Consider the following 20,215-nt stretch of genomic DNA (forward strand, 5'->3'; position numbering starts at 1 on the left):
CGGTTGAAGGTGAAGTAGTCGTTAACAGGTAGGACATTTTGGTATATGATTTTATGAACTATAATTAAGTCGGAATGGAGACAACGGAGTTGTAAGTTGTCTAAACCAAGAATTTCAAGTCTGGTGGAGTAAGGTACAGTATTTTGTTGTGAGAAGAGGAATGAAGGACTCTTCTTGTGAAATATTTCTGGACTCTCAATTGTGTTGATGTCAGATATGCAATGTGGGTTCCATACAGGTGAGCTGTATTCTAGGATTGATCTGACAAATGTTTTGTAAGCTATTGTTAGCAGTTCAAAATTACCAGAGAAGAAGCTGCGAAGGATTAGGTTAACAACTCTTAAAGCTTTTTTGGCAATGTTGTTGCAGTGGGCTCTAGGACTTAGGTCATTGGATATGAGTACTCCAAGGTCTTTGACAGATTGAGGGTTATCAATAAGTTCAATTCCTCCAAGTTTATATTTAGTATTTGGATTCTTTTTACCAATGTGTAAGACATTTAGTGGTGGAGATTTGAAGTTGCCAGGTTTTAGACCATTCTGCTATGTGGTCAAGGTCTTTTTGAAGGGTAGCAGCATTGTCGGTGGTATTAAATAGTTTGACATCAGGGTTCAAATCCCAAGGCTCATTTTATTTATTTATTTATTTTATTTTATTTGTCATACAAATATAGTATTGTATTGTTTAACACAGTGGTCCCCAACCTTTTTTCCACCAGGGACCAGTTTCAGCAAGACAATTTTTCTATGGCCCGGTGGGGGCGGAAAGGGGGTTTAGCTTATCGTTCCATTGTCTCTCTCCCCCCCCTTTTTAATTTTGCGGGGGAGTTGAGGTGACAGAGGGAGAAGGGTAGGAGGGGGTGGTTTCCTGTCTCTTTCCCCTCCTGTTCATCGGGACCGCCGTTTGCCTTTCAGCAGTTCCAGAGGACATCCCCCCCCCCATTCCGGCTGGGATTGCAGCAAGGAATCCCAGAGCAGGGGGAGGTGCCTCCACGGACACAGTCACCTTCCTTTGCGATCGCTGCCTGCTTGGAGCGCCCACCACTGCCAGGTCTGGTAATTTTCTTGCAGCAAGGAATCCTTCCAAAAGAAAATTACCGGAGCTGGTGGTGGGGGTTTCATGGTCACACACACACCCCTGGCTTCGCTCCCACCCAGGACCCCGGGAATAGGGTGGGGGAGCCTAGCAAAAAAAGAGCTGCACAATGCCAAAGCCTTTTCGTTTGAGCTGCAGGCAGAGCGAGGGCTTTGCAAGGGCTTCGCAAGGAGGAAATAGACCACTTTCGACGAGAGAAGAAAGACAGGAAAGGAAGAAAGCAAGCAAGCAAAGGTTTTCTCAGCCCGAGGCAAATGGCGGTCCCAAGTGAACGTGAGGGGAAAGAGACAGGAAACAGCTTGGCACTCGCCGGCTCCACAGCAGCTGCTGACTCCGCGGACCGGTGCAACATGCCTTGCGGCCCGGTACTGGTCCGCGGACCAGCGGTTGGGGACCCCTGGTTTAACATAATATAAGTATAAAGTAGAGATAGAAAAGATAAAAAGACATTAGGATAGGAATGGTAGGCACGAAGGTGCACTTATGCACGCCCCTTACAGACCTCCTACAAAAGAGGAGAAATCTATTGTAGATAATGTAAAGTTGAAGATTTTTGGGGTTGGGGGAAGAAACAACAGATGCAAACATTAATGCTGGATTCCAGCGGGTTTAAGAGCACCGGCCGGCCCCAGAAAGCAGAGGGCAGAACCTGGCGACTATCACGTGAAGAGAAACTGCCCAACTGTAACCGATGTCCTAGCCCGCCCCACAGGCCCTGGCAATGTAGCATTCGCTTTTGACGCATGAGGTGACCGACGCCAACCCCGCTCTCCCCGCCAATTTCCCCAGCCTCTGAGCTCACTTCCTCTCGCAGGCGGAGCGCTGGCCAGTCGGATAAAAAAAAAAGAAGAGCAAAGCGTGCTTAGCGCATCTGGGTATTAGGTGCTTCATCATGGCGAGCGACTACGTGAAGCCGAAGGAGAAAACTCTGCAAAACCTACGCGATATCGCCGGCCGCCTCCGGATTCACTCCATTCGGGCCACTTGCGCTTCGAACTCCGGGTAATCGAAGAGAAGGGAGGCACCGCTTATTCTGAGGGAATTTTGGGGTGTTCCCATCGTTGTCCTGCGCCGGGGATTGAATTCTCTCCTTTTTTTTGTTTCTTACATCCGAATGTGATAATGGGAACGTTTCCTATTGCCATCTTCTCTAGGTTCGCTTGCAGGGAGGGAGCGATGAAGGTTTTTATTGAGGTCTAGTCTCCGAAGGGCTTAACTAGCAGCTTCCTTCAATTGAGATTATGAAGCCAAGAAATGATTTTAATTAGTTTGCAGAAATCCATTAATTGGAATAGCTCTTTTCTAGGTCGCTTTACTTGAAGTTTATGAGCTGCTGTACTCTCATTAAACTAGTCTTCCTCGGGGTGATGTTGTAAGGCTTATCAGTGTAGGCGTTTTATTTCTTCTGGGGTGGGGTGTCTTTTAACTCAGTGTTTCCCAACCTTGGCAACTTGAAGATATCTGGACTTCAACTCTCAGAATTCTGGGAGTTGAAGTTCAGATATCTTCAAGTTGCCAAGGTTGGGAAACACTGTTTTAACTGAACATTATTCTCTGAATTGTAAATTCAACTCTGATAGTAATTTTGTATCTCTCTGCGGGTAGTTCCTGTTGAATTTTTGTCTCTCTGCCTTTTGATCTTTCAGTCACCCAACATCATGTTGCAGTGCCGCAGAGATCATGTCTGTGCTGTTCTTTCATACCATGCGCTACAGGCCACATGAGCCAGGCCACCCCAGCAATGACCGCTTTGTGCTCTCTAAGGTGAGAGGAGTGTGCGGGAATATGGGGGAGGTGGTCTTTGGAGGATGGGACTGGATTACAATGCTCAAGTAAGGCCACAGCTTATTTCTTCCTAGTTGAGAGTTCGACTCAGCTCTTTCTACAGCACCACATCACAGAGTAATCTTCTTAAAAACTAGAGAGATCACTGTTTCATGGTTGTGATGCCCACTTTGTTTGCCCCTCGCAGGGCCATGCTGCGCCTATACTCTATGCTGCATGGGCAGAAGCTGGTTTTATCAAGGAGTCTGAGCTGTTAAATTTGAGGAAAATAGACTCTGACCTGGAAGGTCACCCAACGCCTGTAAGTACTCTTCTAAGAATAGTGCTGGGAATATGGGGGAGGTTTGGGGGGAAAAATAACTTGACCTATCCTGTCAAAATACATACATGTGTATATATAAATAAATAAAACTTAGATGGTATAGTTTTAAAAATTAGTTGTAGAAGATCAGCTTTTTAGGATGTAACAATAGTATTGTTGCTTCTTTCATGAAGACATTTGGATCACTGATGCGGAAGCTTAGCCCATAAAATTGGCTTTATTCTACTGTGTAAACTAGTATTAAACATATATATATCAAATCCCAGTGAGGGTATGGCTAGCTGATGAAGCCACAATAAGGCCGAAATAGATAGTTATAGTTTAGTTAATTTATAGTTTATTAGATTTGTATGCCGCCCCTCTCCGAAGACTCGGAGCGGCTCACAACATAATAGTGATACAATACATTACAAATCTAATAGTAGAAGTTAAATCAATTTAAAAACATTAATACATAGTAAAATCCCTACACATTCAACCTAATCCATCATACAGTAAGTCCTAAAACATAATAAAAAGGGGGAGAAGGTGGTAATTATCCCCACGCCTGGCGACAAAGGTGAGTCTTCAGCATTTTACGGAAGGCAAGAAGGGTGGGGGCTGTTCGAATCTCTGGAGGGAGTTGATTCCAGAGGGCGGGAGTTGATTCCAGAGGGCCACAGAGAAGGCTCTTCCCCTGGGGCCCGCCAGCTGACATTGTTTAGTCCAGTGTTTCCCAACCTTTTTTGAGCCGTGGCACATTATTCACATTTACAAAATCCTGGGGAACATTGAGCGGGGGGTGTAAAAAAAAGTTTGGACAAAAAATATCTCTCTTCCTCCCTTTCACTCTATTTTTCTCTCTCTCTCTTTCTCTCCCTCTCTCCCTTCCCTCCTCTTTCTTTCCCCTCTCTCCATCTCTCTTTGTTTCTCCCTTCCTTCCTCTCTTTTTTGCCCTCCTTCTCTCTCCCTCCTTCCCTCTCTCTCTCTTTCCCTCACCCTCCTTCCCCCCTCTTTCTCTCTCTCTTGCTTTCTCTATTGCTGTCTTTCTCTCTTTCTCTCTTCCCCCTCTCTCCCTCTCTCTTTCTCTCTCTTGCTATCTCTCTTTCTCTCTCTCTCTTTTGCTTTCTCTCTTTCTCTCCCCCCTCTCTCTTGCTATCTCTCCTTCTCTCTCTCTTTTGCTTTCTCTCTTTCTCTCCCCCCTCTCTCTCCTTCTTTCTCTCCCCCCCTCTCCCTCTCTTTCTCTCTCTCCCTCTCTTGCTATCTCTTTCTCTCTCCCCCCTCTCTCCCTCCCTCTCTCTCCCTCTCTTGCTATCTCTTTCTCTCTCTTTCTATCCCCCCTCTCTTCCTCTCTCTTTCTCTCTCTATCTCTCTTGCTATCTCTTTCTCTCTCTTTCTCTCCCCCCTCTCTCCCTCTCTTTCTCTCTCTCCCTCTCTTGCTATATCTTTCTCTCTCTTTCTCTCCCCCCCTCTCTTCCTCTCTTTCTCTCTCTCCCTCTCTTGCTTTCTCTTTCTCTCCCTCTCTCTTTCTCCCAGTAGCCGTGGGGCGACGGCAGGGTGATCAGCTGTGAGCTCCAGAACGGAGGCACAGATGGCGGTGGCTAGACGCCGTACATTTCTGGCGTTGCGCTGGGCATGGACGTGGGGCTTGAGCCTCCGTCCTGGTCCAGCCAGCAGGCAAGTGCCAGCCACGCAATTCCAGCATTTCCAGCCGCCGCCGTCGGTGCCTCTGTTCCTCTGTTCCGGAGCTCCGCCTCAGAGCTGATCACCCTGACGTCGCCCCACGACTACTGGGAGAAAGAGAGAGGGAGAGAGGGGGGAGAGAAAGAGAAAGCAAGAGAGGGGGAGAGAGAGAGGGACCACCCTGCCACCGCCCCACGGCATGGCTCCTGCCCGCTTCCGCTGCCGCCGCCATCACCCTCCCGCTGCCGCTGCCCTCCCACCAAGCCCCAAAGCTCACCTGCTGACAGGGAAGCTCCAGCCGGGCGGGGCGCCGCAGCTGCTGGAAAACTTGGAAGGCGCAAAGAAGCAAGCTCAGCTTCCGGTCTCACAACTTTTTTCTCTTTGCAAAAAGTTGCGAGACCAGAAGCTGAGCTTATTTCTTAGCGGCACACCTGACCATGTCTCACGGCACACCAGTGTGCCGCGGCACACCGGTTGGGAAACACTGGTTTAGTCGACAGGACCCGGAAAAGGCCAACTCTGTGGGACCTAATCGGTCGCTGGGATTTGTGCGACAGGAGGCGGTCTCGGAGATATTCTGGTCCAATGCCATGTAGGGCTTTATTGGTCATAACCAACACTTTGAATTGTGACTGGAAACTGATTGGCAGCCAGTGTTGGCGAAACATGGGCAGATCTTGGAAGCCCCACGATGGCTCTCGCGGCCGCGTTTGGCATGATCTGAAGTTTCCGAACACTTTTCAAAGGAAGCCCCATGTAGAGATCTATACTAGTCTCCCTTCATTTTCAAATTCAGCAAAAATGTTACATACATACATATACGCATACATACATACATATGTATACAGTGGTCCCCCGATTATTGCGAGGGTTCCGTTCCAGGACCCCTCGCAATGATCGGTTTTTCACGAAGTAGCGCTGCGGAAGTAAAAACACCATCTGCGCATGCGCAGATGGTGTTTTTACTTCCGCCGCAGCAGCAAGGAGCCGAAGATTGGGGTTTCCCCGCCGCCCACGCAAACTCCTCGCTGCTGCCGCGCCCGCCGCTTGTCTTGTCCGCCCGCCGCTTGTCCGCCGCCTGCCTGCCCGCTCGCCCGCCCTTCGCCCGCCCACGCCGTTCGCTTGCGCCGCTTCCCAGCTGAGTCCTGAAGCCAGAAGGCAAAGGCGAACTTCCGCGTTTGGCTTCGGGACTCAGCTGGGAAGCGGCGCTGGGGGCAAACTCCTCGCTGCCGCTCGCCCCGCCCTTCGCCCGCCCACGCCGTTCGCTCGCGCCGCTTCCCAGCTGAGTCCTGAAGCGAACTTCCGCGTTTGGCTTCAGGACTCAGCTGGGAAGCGGCGCTGGGGTTTCCCTGCCGCCCACGCAAACTCCTCGCTGATGCCCGCCGCTCGCCCTCCCGCCAGCAAGAGGGGGAAGACCCAGGGAAGCCGCCCAGCAGCTGATCTGCCCGGCGCCATCTACGCATGCATGGCCATAGAAAAAAGGGCGCGCATGCGCAGATGGTGTTTTTACTTCCGGGTTGAAAAATCGCCATATAGCCGTTTCGCAATGATCGGGATCGCAATACCCGGGGGATCACTGTATATATAACACAAAACTGGGATTTTATGGTAGAATTACAAACTAGAATATATTTTGTTGGAATACAAAGTCCCTAAAATAAAGTGTGTGTGTGTGTGTGTTTATATAATATACAGTATTTATATTGGAAAAGATCCAGATTGTGTCTCTGACCAGAAAACATAGAGGATATAGGACTAATCACATGAAGACTGTTTTCAATGGAATACCCAACAGATTGTGTTGGTATTTATTCTGTTTGTATAACTCTTTCTTTTTGTTTAACAGAGACTTCCTTTTGTGGATGTGGCCACTGGTTCCTTGGGTCAGGGCCTGGGAGCAGCTTGTGGAATGGCCTATACAGGGAAATACTTTGATAAAACAAGGTAAGAAATCTGGCAGAAGTTTGCATAATGAAGCCTGATGCTCTTTTTTCAAGAAAAGTTTCTTGCCTTGTTTTTTCTTTGCTCTATTGCAAAGTCAACTGGATCAAAGAATGACAAAAAATGCATGGTGAAAGAAACTTATCACACACATTCACAGATGCACACACACAGACATACATACCCAGAATTTGTTGGGATTCTTGTGTCTTGCTGTCTTCTAGCTACCGAGTTTACTGTCTATTGGGTGATGGTGAATCCTCTGAAGGATCAGTATGGGAAGCCCTTCAGTTTGGGTCTCATTATCAATTGGATAATCTAGTGGCCATTATTGATGTGAACCGGCTGGGACAAAGTGAAGCAGCACCACTGGGCCATGACACAGATGTTTATCAAAAGCGCTGTGAAGCCTTTGGGTGAGCATTGCTGACTGTTTTTGTATTAATTCTGGTAGGAAGCCTGCTGCCTTTTGCTCCAACTTTTTCCTCTTTTGCTAGATGGAATACCTGTGTTGTGGATGGTCATGATGTGGAGGAACTATGCCAGGCTTTATGGCAAGCAAGTCAACAGAAGGGGAAGCCCACCGTGATTGTGGCCAAGACTTTCAAAGGGCGGGGAATCTCAGGTGAAAGTAATCTCTGAATCTTGGGGATGGGAAAAGGAAATCAGAGTCCTTGAATGTCACTTACTAATGTTCTCTATTTTAGATGTGGAGAATGCTGACAATTGGCATGGAAAGCCCATTCCAAAAGATAAAGTGGAATCTGTTATCTCTACCATTCAGAGTCAAATCCAGACTAGTGATGCTTGTACTATCCAGCCACCTGCTCAAGATGTGCCACCAATCATTACCGTGGATATTAAAATGCCTTCTTTGCCTACCTATAATATAGGAGAAAAGGTACTGCATGGACTAAGCAGATTTTTCTTTCAGTATTTGCAAATAATCTAACTATCCTTCTTCTGTACTTTTTGTGGCATACATCTTTTTCAAAAGGTCGGTGTGACATGGATCTAACGCAGAGCACTGACAAATTCCATATTTAATTTTTTTCTCCTTGTACCCATAAGAAAGAACTAGAGGAGTAAAGTAAATAAGAATATTCTTTTCACCTTGTTTATTATTGACATATTCATAACATGCATCTTCAGTGTTAGTTTGGATATTGAATTGAAATGGACTTTACTCTTTCCGTCATATTCCATTTTCCTAACCTATCTCTTGAGGTACCTTTCCTTTCGTTCTCAAATCCACTTTGATAGTATCCCTTATCCCACAGAGAAACCCTGCAGAGGATAGTATGTGAATTAAGTAAGCTTTATATAAGACAATAAATCCTGTGCATGAGAATAAAAGGCAAATTAGTATATTAATTTGGAAAATGATAGCATGTCTTAGATCAGGATTTGCTTTCATTTTTGGAACAGGAACTACACTTCATTAGGAGCACACACACAAAATTAGTTGAAATAAAATAGATGGGATCTGGACAAAATGAGCTTTAATTAAATAAAAGTACTATATTATTTTTCATATGTACAATAATTTTCCTACTTTTATGTAAAGATTAAAAGGGTCAGTGCAGGAGATTCTAGAGGCATATCCAAAGTGTTTGAGGATTGCATGCAACTCTGAGCCTCAATCTAGACAATTTAGAAATACTGTATAAATTTTAATGCAAATTATAATATCTCCTATATAATATAATTTAATATATTTAATATAAATTTAATATAAAATACTTGTATTCTAATGTTAATCCTCCACTGCTTTTCATGCAATGACTTCTTGGAAGTTTTGCCTAGCTAAAATAAATGGAGTATTTCCCAACTTGTGTCTAGGCATATCATGCAGTGAAGGGCTACCAACATTTTTACTACCACACTGTGGGCATGGCTTATGCATTTTCTTTCAACATCTTTCAGTGCAAATTGGGTGCTCTGGGGTGGAGCTCCATTTCTGCTACCCCACTGCATTCCCCCCTGTCCGGGCAGTAGCCCACTCCTGGCATATGATAAGAAGAGTGGTGATGTTTATAACTTGGTGGTAAAATAAATGATCTGCAATTAAATTTTATTTTTTTGTCAGGTGGCTACCCGAAAAGCCTATGGTTTAGCCCTGGTAAAATTGGGAAAGACTAACAAGCATGTGGTTGTTTTGGATGGTGACACTAAAAACTCCACTTTTGCTGAGCTTTTCAAACAGGCCCACCCAGAACGCTTTATAGAGTGTTACATTGCTGAGCAGAACATGGTGAGTCTAAAACATGAAATGGATTGGTGAATCTTGTGGCATGATCCGTTTTAATGACATTTTTGTGTATGTGCTCTAGGTGAGTGTCGCTCTGGGCTGTGCTGCTAGGAACCGTGCCATTGCATTTGCCAGCACCTTTGCTGCCTTTTTCACTCGTGCATTTGACCATGTCCGAATGGCCGCTATCTCCCAATCAAACATTAAGCTTTGTGGCTCACACAGTGGGGTTTCTATAGGTATGTGTTGCCTGATATCTAAACCCCTTTACTTTAATTACTATAGTTAGACTTAAAGCTTTTTGTTTCTCCAGCAGGGTGAGGACCATTATAAATTGTTCTCCTTCCTGTTTATTATTTCAGCAATCCTATACTATAATGTGACCCAAAGTCATCCAGTAAGCTTCTTGACTAAATGGGAATTTGAACATAAATCTTTATAGTCTTCTTGATTATGACGGTCATGTTGGCACTTTCCTGTTTATTAACCTAACCTGCAGTTGATTGAGATATTTGAAAACAACATTGTTATTAACTGAAAATCAAGAATATGATATAGCAAGGAATTCTGACTTTTCCCCAGTTCATTTGGTTTTTCTTCCTTTCAATGATTTTGAACATACATGTTTGGGAATCAGCTGCTTGGGCAAAATGCTAAGTTGTGAAAAAATGTTGGCTTTAGTAGTCCAAATACAACATGCTAATTCTAGGAGAAAAATCTACTTTTATGTTTATACTAGCTGTACACAAGATGTGAAGACTGTTGATTATTAATAATTCAATTTAATGATAACAGTTAAAGTTTACTGTTAATAGTCTAATAATGTATAGGGAAAGTAGAAATTGTTTAAATAGAGTGCTTTCAAAGTGTTTTGAGATTTCTGCTTTATTCTCTTTGCTGTTCATCTACTCAGAATACCAAATGTCTAAACTCAGCTAGTTCTGCCTGAAAGGGAGATTTTGATTTGTAAATGTGATTGACCTTTTGCAGACTGAATTAAGCAATTGTATGCTAAATCTCAGTGGCCTAATATTGGGAGAGATATGGTTGAGGTATTGATATCTCAAATGCATGGCATAGTGTTTGAATGCATTCTGTTTTGTGACATGGCAAGCGATTTATTCAACTGCTGCTTCATCCCAGGAGAGGATGGGCCCTCTCAGATGGCTTTGGAAGATCTAGCCATGTTCAGAACTATTCCAGGTTGTACTGTGTTTTACCCGAGTGATGCAGTCTCTACTGAATATGCTGTTTCTTTGGCAGCAAACACCAAGGTATGTGGGTAAAGAATATTATCTGAGGTATTGGTCTTGGCCTGTTGAGATTGAGGTATTATCATTTTGAAATAAATATTGCAAATCACAATTTGCAATAAAGCTTCTTGCTTATAGCATTTTCTTTTACCCTGGCCCTCGTTTTCTTGCAGGTTATTTCATTTATTTATTTCAATCAATCTGTTTTACACCGTTTGAAAACAAATCTAAGCATTTTACAAATTTGAATTCATAATAATATATCAAAGTAACAGCAGACAGCTTAAAACATTCAACATCCATATATCAGAAAACAAAAGTTGTAACAATTGTAAAACTTCTTAAGCATTAACTACACATATTCTAGATCAGTGATTTTCAACCTTTTTTGAGCTGTGACACATTTTTTACATTTGCAAAATCCTGGGGCACACCACCAACCAAAATGACACTCTAAGACACTCTCCTCTCTTTTTCCATCACTGTCTCCTCCCCCACTTGTGTGTGTGTGTGTGTGTGTATACACACTCTTGAAGCATTTCCAAAAACAGGTGAGGGCTGGTGGGGGTTTCTCTCTTATTCTTTCCAAAAACAGGCGAGGGCTGGGGTTTTTTTCTCTCTTATTCTTTGGGTGCTTTTTATCATATGCTTTAAATCAAGAGTCACTTCTCTCTCTTTCTCTTTTGTTTCTCTCTCTTTCCTCTCATTCTCTGCCTCAATCATTTTCTCATTTCTTTTTTCTCCCCTTTTTGCTCTCATTTCTCTCTCCTTTCCTCTCCTTTCCTCTCTCTCTCTCTCTCTTGCTTTCCTTCTCTCTGTTGCTTTCCTTCTCTCTCTTGCTTTCTTTTTCTCTCTCTCTCTCTTACTCACCCTCTCTCTCTCTCTTTCTCTTGCTTTCTTTCTCTCTCTCTCTTGCTTTTGCTCTCTCTCTTGCTCTCTTTTTTCTCTCTCTCTCTTGCTTTTTCTCTCTTTCTCTCTCATACAACACGCCGGCAACAGCAGCATCGGGCAGTAGCCGCGGGGCGGCGGCAGGGCAGGCGGCTGCGAGCGGGAGCTCCAGGGTGGCGGTACTGATGGCAGCGGCTGGACGTGTTGCTGGATGCTGTACATGCTGGCGCTGCGTTGGGCATAGGCGTGGGGCTGGCACCTCCATCCTGGCCTAGCCAGGTGCCGCTACTGCCTGGTGCCGCTGCTGCCAGCACCCTCCCGCTCCTGTTGCTGGCGTCTTCCCACCAGGCCTCAAAGCTCACCTGCCACTGCCACCAGGGAAGCTCCAGCCAGGCGGGGCACTGCAGCTGCCGGAAAACTTGGAAGGTGCAAAGAAGGAAGCTCAGCACACTGGTTGAAAAACACTGTTCTAGAAACATAGTTCATAGAATCTCTTAAATGGCTAGATTTTCACAAGCTGATTAAGGCTGTAGCAACTATTCCAAATCAATGTAGCTTCTAACTGATTGGCATCCTAATGTTTTTGTCAATTTTATTTTTGATTTGAGATTATAATTAACATATATATATTGTGAATAATTCCTTGGAGTTTTCTGTGTATTTCCAGTGTGGTATCTTTCATTCTTTACTTCAATTATACAGTATATACTTCTGTGATAGCATTGCCCTAAGAATTGGTTAAGATGTTTTGCATAAATCTAGCATGTTTTATATTTATGTGTTTTTTATATAACATTTTTAATACAATTATTTAAAACCATTCTGTGTTCTATAATGTTTAATTTTGATAAGATTTCTGTTTCTTCTGAGTATTCATATTCCTTTTCCATATTGCTCCTTAGGGAATATGCTTTATTCGTACCAGTCGTCCAGAAACTCCTATCCTTTATTCTCAGGAAGAAAAGTTTGAAGTTGGCCATGCCAAGGTAAAGGACTTGAAACAGATGGTTTTTGGTTCTATTTTAACTTTCAAGTATCCAAAGAATGAACTCTGGTAATAGGCAATTTGGCCTATAATGGCAGTCAAACATTTCGTCTTCCCTTGAATGGTGCCCTATACCAGCGTGTGTCCCTCCCAGTTCGAACCAGATCACCCTAACTGATAGTGACCCGCTGGTGATGTCATGATGGAGTCACAGATCCACTTTGGTTGGTGCCAGTCTGTATGCACCACCATTTTCTTTTCATTTGTTTCTGAATGTTTTACTGTTTGGAAGTTTTTTTCCTGTGCTGCTGCCTGCAAAAGGGACCTTCTGCCTACCCCCAGGTTTATACGTACCTTGATTCCTTGGCCTAAACCACAGCTGATCAGCTCCTCAGCTGTGTTTTGGGATGATTATAGCTACTGAGCATGCGCGGAAGCAGAATTACACAAGGGAACATGCGCGTGCAAATACAGAACATAGTCTTAAATTATTTTGAAATGCTATGAAATAATGAAAGAGGATTATACACAGGAGCAATCCTATTTCTAAAGCTAAACCTTTAACATAAACCATCCTTGTCTGCCTGACCATTTAAAAGAGAATACAGTGGTACCTCTACTGAAGAACACCTCTACTTAAGAACTTTTCTAGATAAGAACTGGGTGTTCAAGATTTTTTTGCCTTTTCTTAAGAACCATTTTCTACTTAAGAACCCGAGCCTGGAAAAATTTTCCAGGAAATTTGAGAGTGGCACAAAGGCCCGATCAGTTTCCTGCCATCCCCCCTTTAATCCTGGCCATCTCAGGCTTTTCTCGGCTGCCAGAAGAAACTTTCGGTGGCGCTCCCCCTCTCGACCGCCTGGGTTTCTCTCTCTGGCGCAGTGTATGGGAGGCACGTGCTCCTCCTCACCGCCTCAGAGTCCCTCTTTTTTAAAAAAATCTTAAAGTTTGGGATTTTTTTGATTCCCCTCACCTCACCTTCTTTCTTCGGCAGCGACTGTCTTCCTCCTCCTCTTCTTCCTCCTCCTCCCACCCAAATTCCGAGCTTTTATTTCTTTCCTAATGGGTTTGCACGCATTATTTGCTTTTACATTGATTCCTATGGGAAAAATTGCTTCTATTTAAGAACGTTTCTACTTAAGAACCTGATCACGGAACGAATTAAGTTCTTAAGTAGAAGTACCACTGTATAGAAGTTATTGCAACAAGTACTGTAGTCTACCATTAGATGGCAGAAGACTAATACTATTCGACAATAACAATTTTTACTTATCCTAGCATCTATATAGGCTTTCAACAAATAAGAAGTGAGTTGAGCCCCTGTTTTTCCTAGCTGTAGAGATAAGTTCCTGGAATTTAGATTAAGATTTAGTTCAAACAAAGCAATATTAAAGAGACTGCATTCAGTTAGCAACTGTTTAAAGCAGTACCTCTCAACCTTTCTAATGCCGCGACTCCTTAATACAGTTCCTCATGTTGTGGTGATCCCCAACCATAAGTCTAGTGCCAATTCTCCCAACAGAGCTTTAAGCTGATTGGCATAAAGGTCAGAGGGACACCCCCACTCTAAATGCCCGATTGGTCGGATTGTAAAAATATCTTCCAAGGCTTCAGAATGGAAGCTTTAGTTTCTAACACCATGGGAAATTTGTCTTTTCCTATGGTCTTAGGCGGCCCCTGTGAAAGGGGTCCCAAACCCCTAGGTTGAGAACCACTGATTTAAAGGAAGGTAGTTTAATTATCATGGGTGAACAAAGAAAGTTGATTTTCCAATTTTCCATTGCTTTTCAATTTTCCATTATTATCACAATTTTTTTTATCATTTTGGTGATTTGGAGGTTTCATTCATTTTGTGCACTGTATAGAATAGTTGTAGTTTAACATGGATTGAGTCAGATATGAAGTCTAATCATTAAGGGCAAGTTGTTCTCCATATGCAGTGCACTTTCTCCTAATTGTTTAGAATTTGATCTTGAGAAAACTATTTTTGGTTTGGATAAAAGTCCTTTTTTAGGGGTATCAATGTTGCTGTAAGTAGAAATAGACAAACCAACTACTTAGTGGATCAGTTGTGAACCATCAGGCCTCTTTAGGTAACCTTTGATAATATGCATGGAAAATTATTGGTAATGATGTTTGCAAGCAAATATGTAAGGAAAAGTACATGTTAATAGTGGAGTTCTTCCTATTCTGATCTTTTCCTCACATTTCCCTAAAATACATTAGTTATCAGATCTAAAATACTCTCCCTTCCCTTATTCTGTATGATTTTAGTTTAGCATATTAGTGGGGTAGACATCTTCTAAAAATGCTTATATCTATTGATTACTTTTTATAGGTAGTTCGTATAAGTGATGCCGACATAGTAGTTGTTATTGGAGCAGGTGTCACACTTCATGAAGCCCTTTCAGCTGCTGATGAACTAGCCAAACAAGGTATTGGACACTGGAGCTTTGGAGATTATAAATCCAATTATGTGTCAACTTGATCAGCAATTTTAATGGAATTATTTCTTTCATCCTTCTTATTAGTGTTTTGCTTTTTTTTCTAGGGATCTTTATCCGGGTAATTGATCCATTTACAATCAAACCTTTGGATGCTGATACCATCATTTCCAATGCCAGAGCCACTGGGGGACGTATCATTACAGTTGAGGATCATTACAAAGAAGTTAAGTAGTTTACTAAAAACATTTTTTAAAGAGATTCTTGGGAGAAATTGCATATGGCTAAAGATGCACTTGGCCAGATCCCCTATATTAGTACCTTTTTTTTTTTACAAACTGTTATGTGTGCTCCTCATCCAGGCCCATCTTGGTACCTTGGTACCTTGGGCCAGTGGTGAGAGTGAGGGAAAAATAGACCTGGATGAACCTGAAGGGCCACCAGGGGTGGCAGATATGCTAATGACAGTAGAGTCTGACTTAGAGGAGGAAGATCTGGAACCTTTGTTAGATGCCCACTTTAGAAGATTAAGAAAAAGACAAGAACACTTGTATGGAAAAAGGAATAGTCTTGTTAACTCTAGAAAATTGTTGACCACTTCCTATAGGTATTTAAGGGTGGCGTATGGGTAATTCAGGGTGAAGTTACAATGTTTTGCAATGGAGTCTGATGAGGATTTGAGGTTTCAGCCAAGTTACGCTAGCCATCTGTTATCTTCCTGCTAAAAATCCTTGGAGAAAAAGTGCCCTGTCTGCTGAGAGGCTGGGAAGCTGTAATTAGTAAGTCTGTGAAACTGTAGAATTCTTATCTCATGTAGAAATGCACCAGCAGCTTTGATCTTTGGCAGCAGCCTCGCCGCGGAACTGTTAATTACCCTTGCTGTGAAACTTACCAAGATTATATCACATGCATGACTTTGGCTTGTAAAAATGGGACTTTAAATATAAAAAGACTGATTCGAAAATATCAATGCGTGGATTCCTCCTTTGTTTTCAAGCTGCATAGGCTGGGATAGAATACAAACTAGTTTTGCTTCTGCAATTGCTAAGATTGATTATATGTTGATGCTACCATTTTTTCATGTGCTGCTCAATCGTTTAGAAATACCTATTGCTGTGCTTTGTAGAAAAAAATTATACATTGAGAGTACAACCTAATATGGCCTAGGAATGGTTGCCTGTTGGCCTTTCAGTTTCTGTTAAAACAGGTGTGGCAGCTTGTTTATGTATGTGGGCTAACTGTGTTGCTAATTGGTGTGTCAGGGGCAATATATCCTTTCCTCGTGTTGAGGTCTCCAGTGCAATATGTTTCCCAGCATTTCACCAAATAGCTTGTCAACAGGCTCTTATAAATGTGATGCCACACTTTTCAGCTTTAGCAATATATATTTATCTCGTATCATAAACAATAGAAGGCTACAATCAAGACATGGATTCAGCAGTCTGCTTATCAGTCATTTATCATATGCCTAAAGTGTCACTAAATGCAAGAGCTCACCACATTATTTCTGCCCACCAAATGGTTGATTAGGAAACTTTCAAAAGTGAGACAGTAATTGGAATGGGACAACTTGCTGCAGGAGAATTCAACATGGGAGAACTCAAGAGTGGGACAAGTAGAATTGCAGCTAATCTCAGCCTTGAGGTTTATTAACCTGATAAGGGTCAAACCTAAAGTAAGACAAGGCCTACTGCAATTCACTGGTGCCTGTCTTGAGTTCTCCCATGTTGAATTGTCCCGTGGCAAGACAGCTGGGGCAAGATGGCTGGAGCGAGTCAGCCAAAGTAAGTTGTCCTAGACCTGATGGTAATATATATCGGATAAATAATACTTGTAGACTATACTGGAGCCTTTTGGATTTTAGAAAGGCTGTATTTTTTCCTTTTTATAATTTAATATGAAACTATAGATCTCTTTAATATATGAATTATCTGAACCCCATTAAATCAAGTTGAGTTTGATTAATTTGCATTCATGCAGCTTAAGCTTGTAGCTTTCTTCTATAGAAGGCAGAACAATCTCAAGTGCTCTAAAAAAGAAGCTACTGTATTTGTGTGCTTTTATTTGTTCATAGTTAGAATGCAAGGCAATGCAGGGTAAAAGACCTTCTATATAGTGGAAAGAAAAATAGATGCTTTTCTTTGAACTCCCAACACCAAACAAGGAAATAAGCACATCTTTATAAACTCCCTAAGTTTTAATGTTTCTTACAGTCCCTCTGTTTCTCTTTCTGAATGAGAAAGACAAATGATAGATGTTGAACTGCTGCTAAAATATGCAACCCTATTTCTTGATGAGTTTAATTGATAAAGGGAACTGCGTGTGTAACTTTGTAACCTACACACGAAGTACATGTACTTTGTAACTCTTTTCATAATTTTCATGTGAAGCTGTTAAAGGGAACAGATTGCACCAAACATACTCTGAGTGAAAATCTCCACTTATGTCCATCCCTTTTTCCTTCTCTCTCTAGGTGGTATTGGTGAAGCTGTGGCAGCAGCTGTCTCTGGAGAACCTGGTATTTTAGTCCAGAGTCTAGCTGTGTCAGGTGTGCCTCGGAGTGGAAAACCTGCTGAGCTCTTAGATCTCTTTGGGATCAGTGCAAAACACATAATAACAGCTGTGAAGAGCACCTTTGCCAATTGATTTGACAGGGATGAAGGAAAGAAGGGTTATGAAATTATGAAAATAGATTCTGAAGAGCAGAGTGACAACTGTTGGGTCTCCAGGTAGTCAATCAAAAGTAACCCCTTATGATTCCAAAACATGCATTGTTTAACTTTTAATTTTTTAACAATTGTAATTAATATTACTTTCCTTGGTTTGGGACCAGATTTTGAGTGCAAATAAGCTTAAATTGTTTTGTAACACAATTCTCATCGCATCAGTATGTCATTCCTTCTATTTTTTAATCTGTAATTGCACATTAATTGGATCTTACTAGTCTACATAGATTAGTAATGCTCATCTTATTGGAGTTTATGGTTACCTTTTCTTATGCTTGATTCCTATCCTACTTGACTTTTTCCTCTTCAGCCTGACATTCCAATATTTAGTTGGGTAGATTTTCCATGGGTTATTTCCTGCCTGAAAGAGTTAATGCCTAATTAGTTTTTAATTTAACAAAAATGCAAATACCTCTTATGGGAGTGTGATCATCTAAATTCTTCAAGTATACTTTATTAATGGTACTGTCTTAAGATGTCTGATGTAATTATTAAATATGGAGAGGTTCCAAGGAGATGCAGACTTAAGTCCAGTTTCCTCTGCAGCAGCTCACAGTGATTTGGGTCCATTCATACCCTCTCAACCCAACTACCTCACAAGTTGTTGGGAAAATGGAAACAGGAAGCTGCTTACATGCTGTGAATTCCTGAAGGAAAAGATATAAGCTTAACAAATAAGCAAATTTAAATGTAACCAAGATAATATTTCTGTATTACATGTACTTTTGCTGCCATCAAGCAAATCAATAAACTGTCACTTTCTTGTGGATGATTTGTGTATTCATATTGGAAATACTGTACAGTACTTGCATTAAGTATTTGTCTAAAATGTGTGTAAAATGTGTGCAATAGTCTTTTAAGGCCGAGTAAGATTTTACATGCAAAATTGTTTACTTTTTTCTCCTTCTCCCTAATAGGAGCCTCATATTTCAGTGTAGCTTTCTAAAATCTTTAGAATTTGTTCTAAAACAAATGTATACATTGTTTCCATTTGAGTTCCTCAAATGGGAACAGCAAACAAATGATGCACAAATGAGCCATGTTCTGAATTTCTGATTCGTGCTATTAGTGGAGTAGCAGCTAGATCTCATCAGTTAATTACAGTGCATTGAATAAATATAGTGGGGAATATACAAAGCACAGTAGTTCACGGTATTTACATAACTTAATTTTCTGAGTCAAAAAATTCTGGGCCATCACAAACTCAATCATAAGCTAACAATGTAGTTTGGGAATACAAAGTTAAATTGTGATTGTAAAGGCAATCTGTGATACAATCTTGACCAGATTGCACCTTTGCAACCTCTCTGTGGCAGTAGACCCTGGAGATCTTGGTTTACTGAGGACCTCCAGGGGATGAAAGGCCAGAAGAGATGTCTAGAGAAGCGTTGGAGGAAAAGCAAATCTGAATCTGACCGAACACTTGTAAAAGCTCATATGGAGACTTACAAAGTGGCACTCATCAACAAGATGTGCGTATCATGTTGCACTGTTTGCATCTGTGGAATCTTGCCCAGCCACCCTGTTTCGGGTGACTTGCTCCCTCCTTAATCGGGTGTGGGGGGTGAGGTGTTTGACAGACCCTTGCAGGGTAGTGCTGAGGATTTTAATAAATCCAGACGGACCTTGACTCCAATTGGTACACAGTGTCGGCTGACAACAAGTCAGTCAAAGTGACGGGCCCATCTTAGTCCTGTTGTGTGAGAGGAGTTTGACCTGGTAACACCTGATGAAGTGGACAAGGCCATGGGAGCTGGGAGCTCTGCCACCTGTTTGTTGGACCTGTGTCCCTCCTGGCTGGTCTCGGCCAGCAGAGAGGTGACATAGAGGTGGGTCCAGGAGATTGTCAACGCTTCCTTGAGGGAGATTTCCTTTCTGGCTCCCTGCAAGGAGGCACTTGTGTGCCCCCTCTTCAAGAAGCCTTCCCTGAACCCATCTGTATTCAATAAATATCGCCCGTGTTGCTCCCGCTCCGATGATCCTTGGATGAAGCCAATTAGCTGGACCCTCAACAGTCAGGATTCAGACCCGGCTACAGCACTGAAACTGCTTTGGTCATGTTGATGGATGATCTCTGGTGGGCCTGAGATAGGGGTTTATCCTCTATCCTGGTGCTTCTTGACCTCTCAGTGGCTTTCAATACCATTGACCATGGTATTCTGGAGGGGTTGGTAGTGGGAGGCATCGTTTTACAGTGGTTCTCCTCCTACCTCTGGTTGGTTGCAGTCAGTGTTAGCAGGGGGTCAGAGGTCGACTCCTAGGTCCCTCCCTTAAGTTTCTCAAGGGTCAGTCCTCTACTCCCTACTACTACATGAAACCGCGAGGTGAGTTACCATCAGTATGCTCCTCCTCCCTGTGTCCACTCAGTGAAGCAGTGGAAGTAATGTGCCAGTGTCTGGAGGCTGTTCAGGTCTGGATGGGTGTTAACAGACTCAGACTCAATCCTGATAAGACGGAGTGGCTGTGGATTCTGCCTCCCAAGGACAAGTCCATCTATCCACCCATTAGTCTGGGGGGGAACCTTTAACCCCCTCAGAGAAGGTCTGCAACTTGGGTGTCCTCGATCCACAGCTGACATTGGACCATCATCTTTCGGCTGTGGTGAGGGGGGTGTTTGCTCACGTTCACCTGGTGCATCAGTTGCAGCCCTATTTGGACAGGGAGGCTCTACTCACAGTTGCTCATGAACGTATCATCTCAAGGCTCGACTACTGCAATGCTCTCTACATGGGGCTACCTTTGAAGAGTGTTCGTAAACTACAAATTGTACAAAATGCAGCTGCGGGAGCAGTAATGGGCCTTCCTAGATATGCCCATGTTTCTCCAACACTCCCCAGAGATTGGCATTGCCCCCACCTTCCTT

At 42.8% G+C, this 20,215-nt stretch overlaps 1 protein-coding gene across 1 annotated transcript; it reads left to right on the forward strand.

Annotated features, from left to right (window-relative positions):
* The first annotated feature begins 1,901 nt into the window (after positions 1-1,901).
* TKTL1 (transketolase like 1) lies at positions 1,902-18,119 on the forward strand. The gene is made up of 14 exons (XM_070741403.1): positions 1,902-2,097; positions 2,742-2,859; positions 3,068-3,181; positions 6,711-6,808; positions 7,030-7,221; positions 7,303-7,430; positions 7,513-7,706; positions 8,895-9,059; positions 9,139-9,295; positions 10,200-10,330; positions 12,100-12,183; positions 14,521-14,617; positions 14,734-14,852; positions 17,100-18,119. The coding sequence occupies exons 1-14, from the start codon at positions 1,988-1,990 to the stop codon at positions 17,151-17,153; spliced, it is 1,761 nt and encodes a 586-aa protein (XP_070597504.1). The 5' UTR covers positions 1,902-1,987; the 3' UTR covers positions 17,154-18,119.
* Positions 18,120-20,215: the final 2,096 nt, after the last annotated feature.

This window comes from Erythrolamprus reginae, chromosome 2 (assembly GCF_031021105.1).
Source record: "Erythrolamprus reginae isolate rEryReg1 chromosome 2, rEryReg1.hap1, whole genome shotgun sequence".
Taxonomy (NCBI): domain Eukaryota; kingdom Metazoa; phylum Chordata; class Lepidosauria; order Squamata; family Dipsadidae; genus Erythrolamprus; species Erythrolamprus reginae.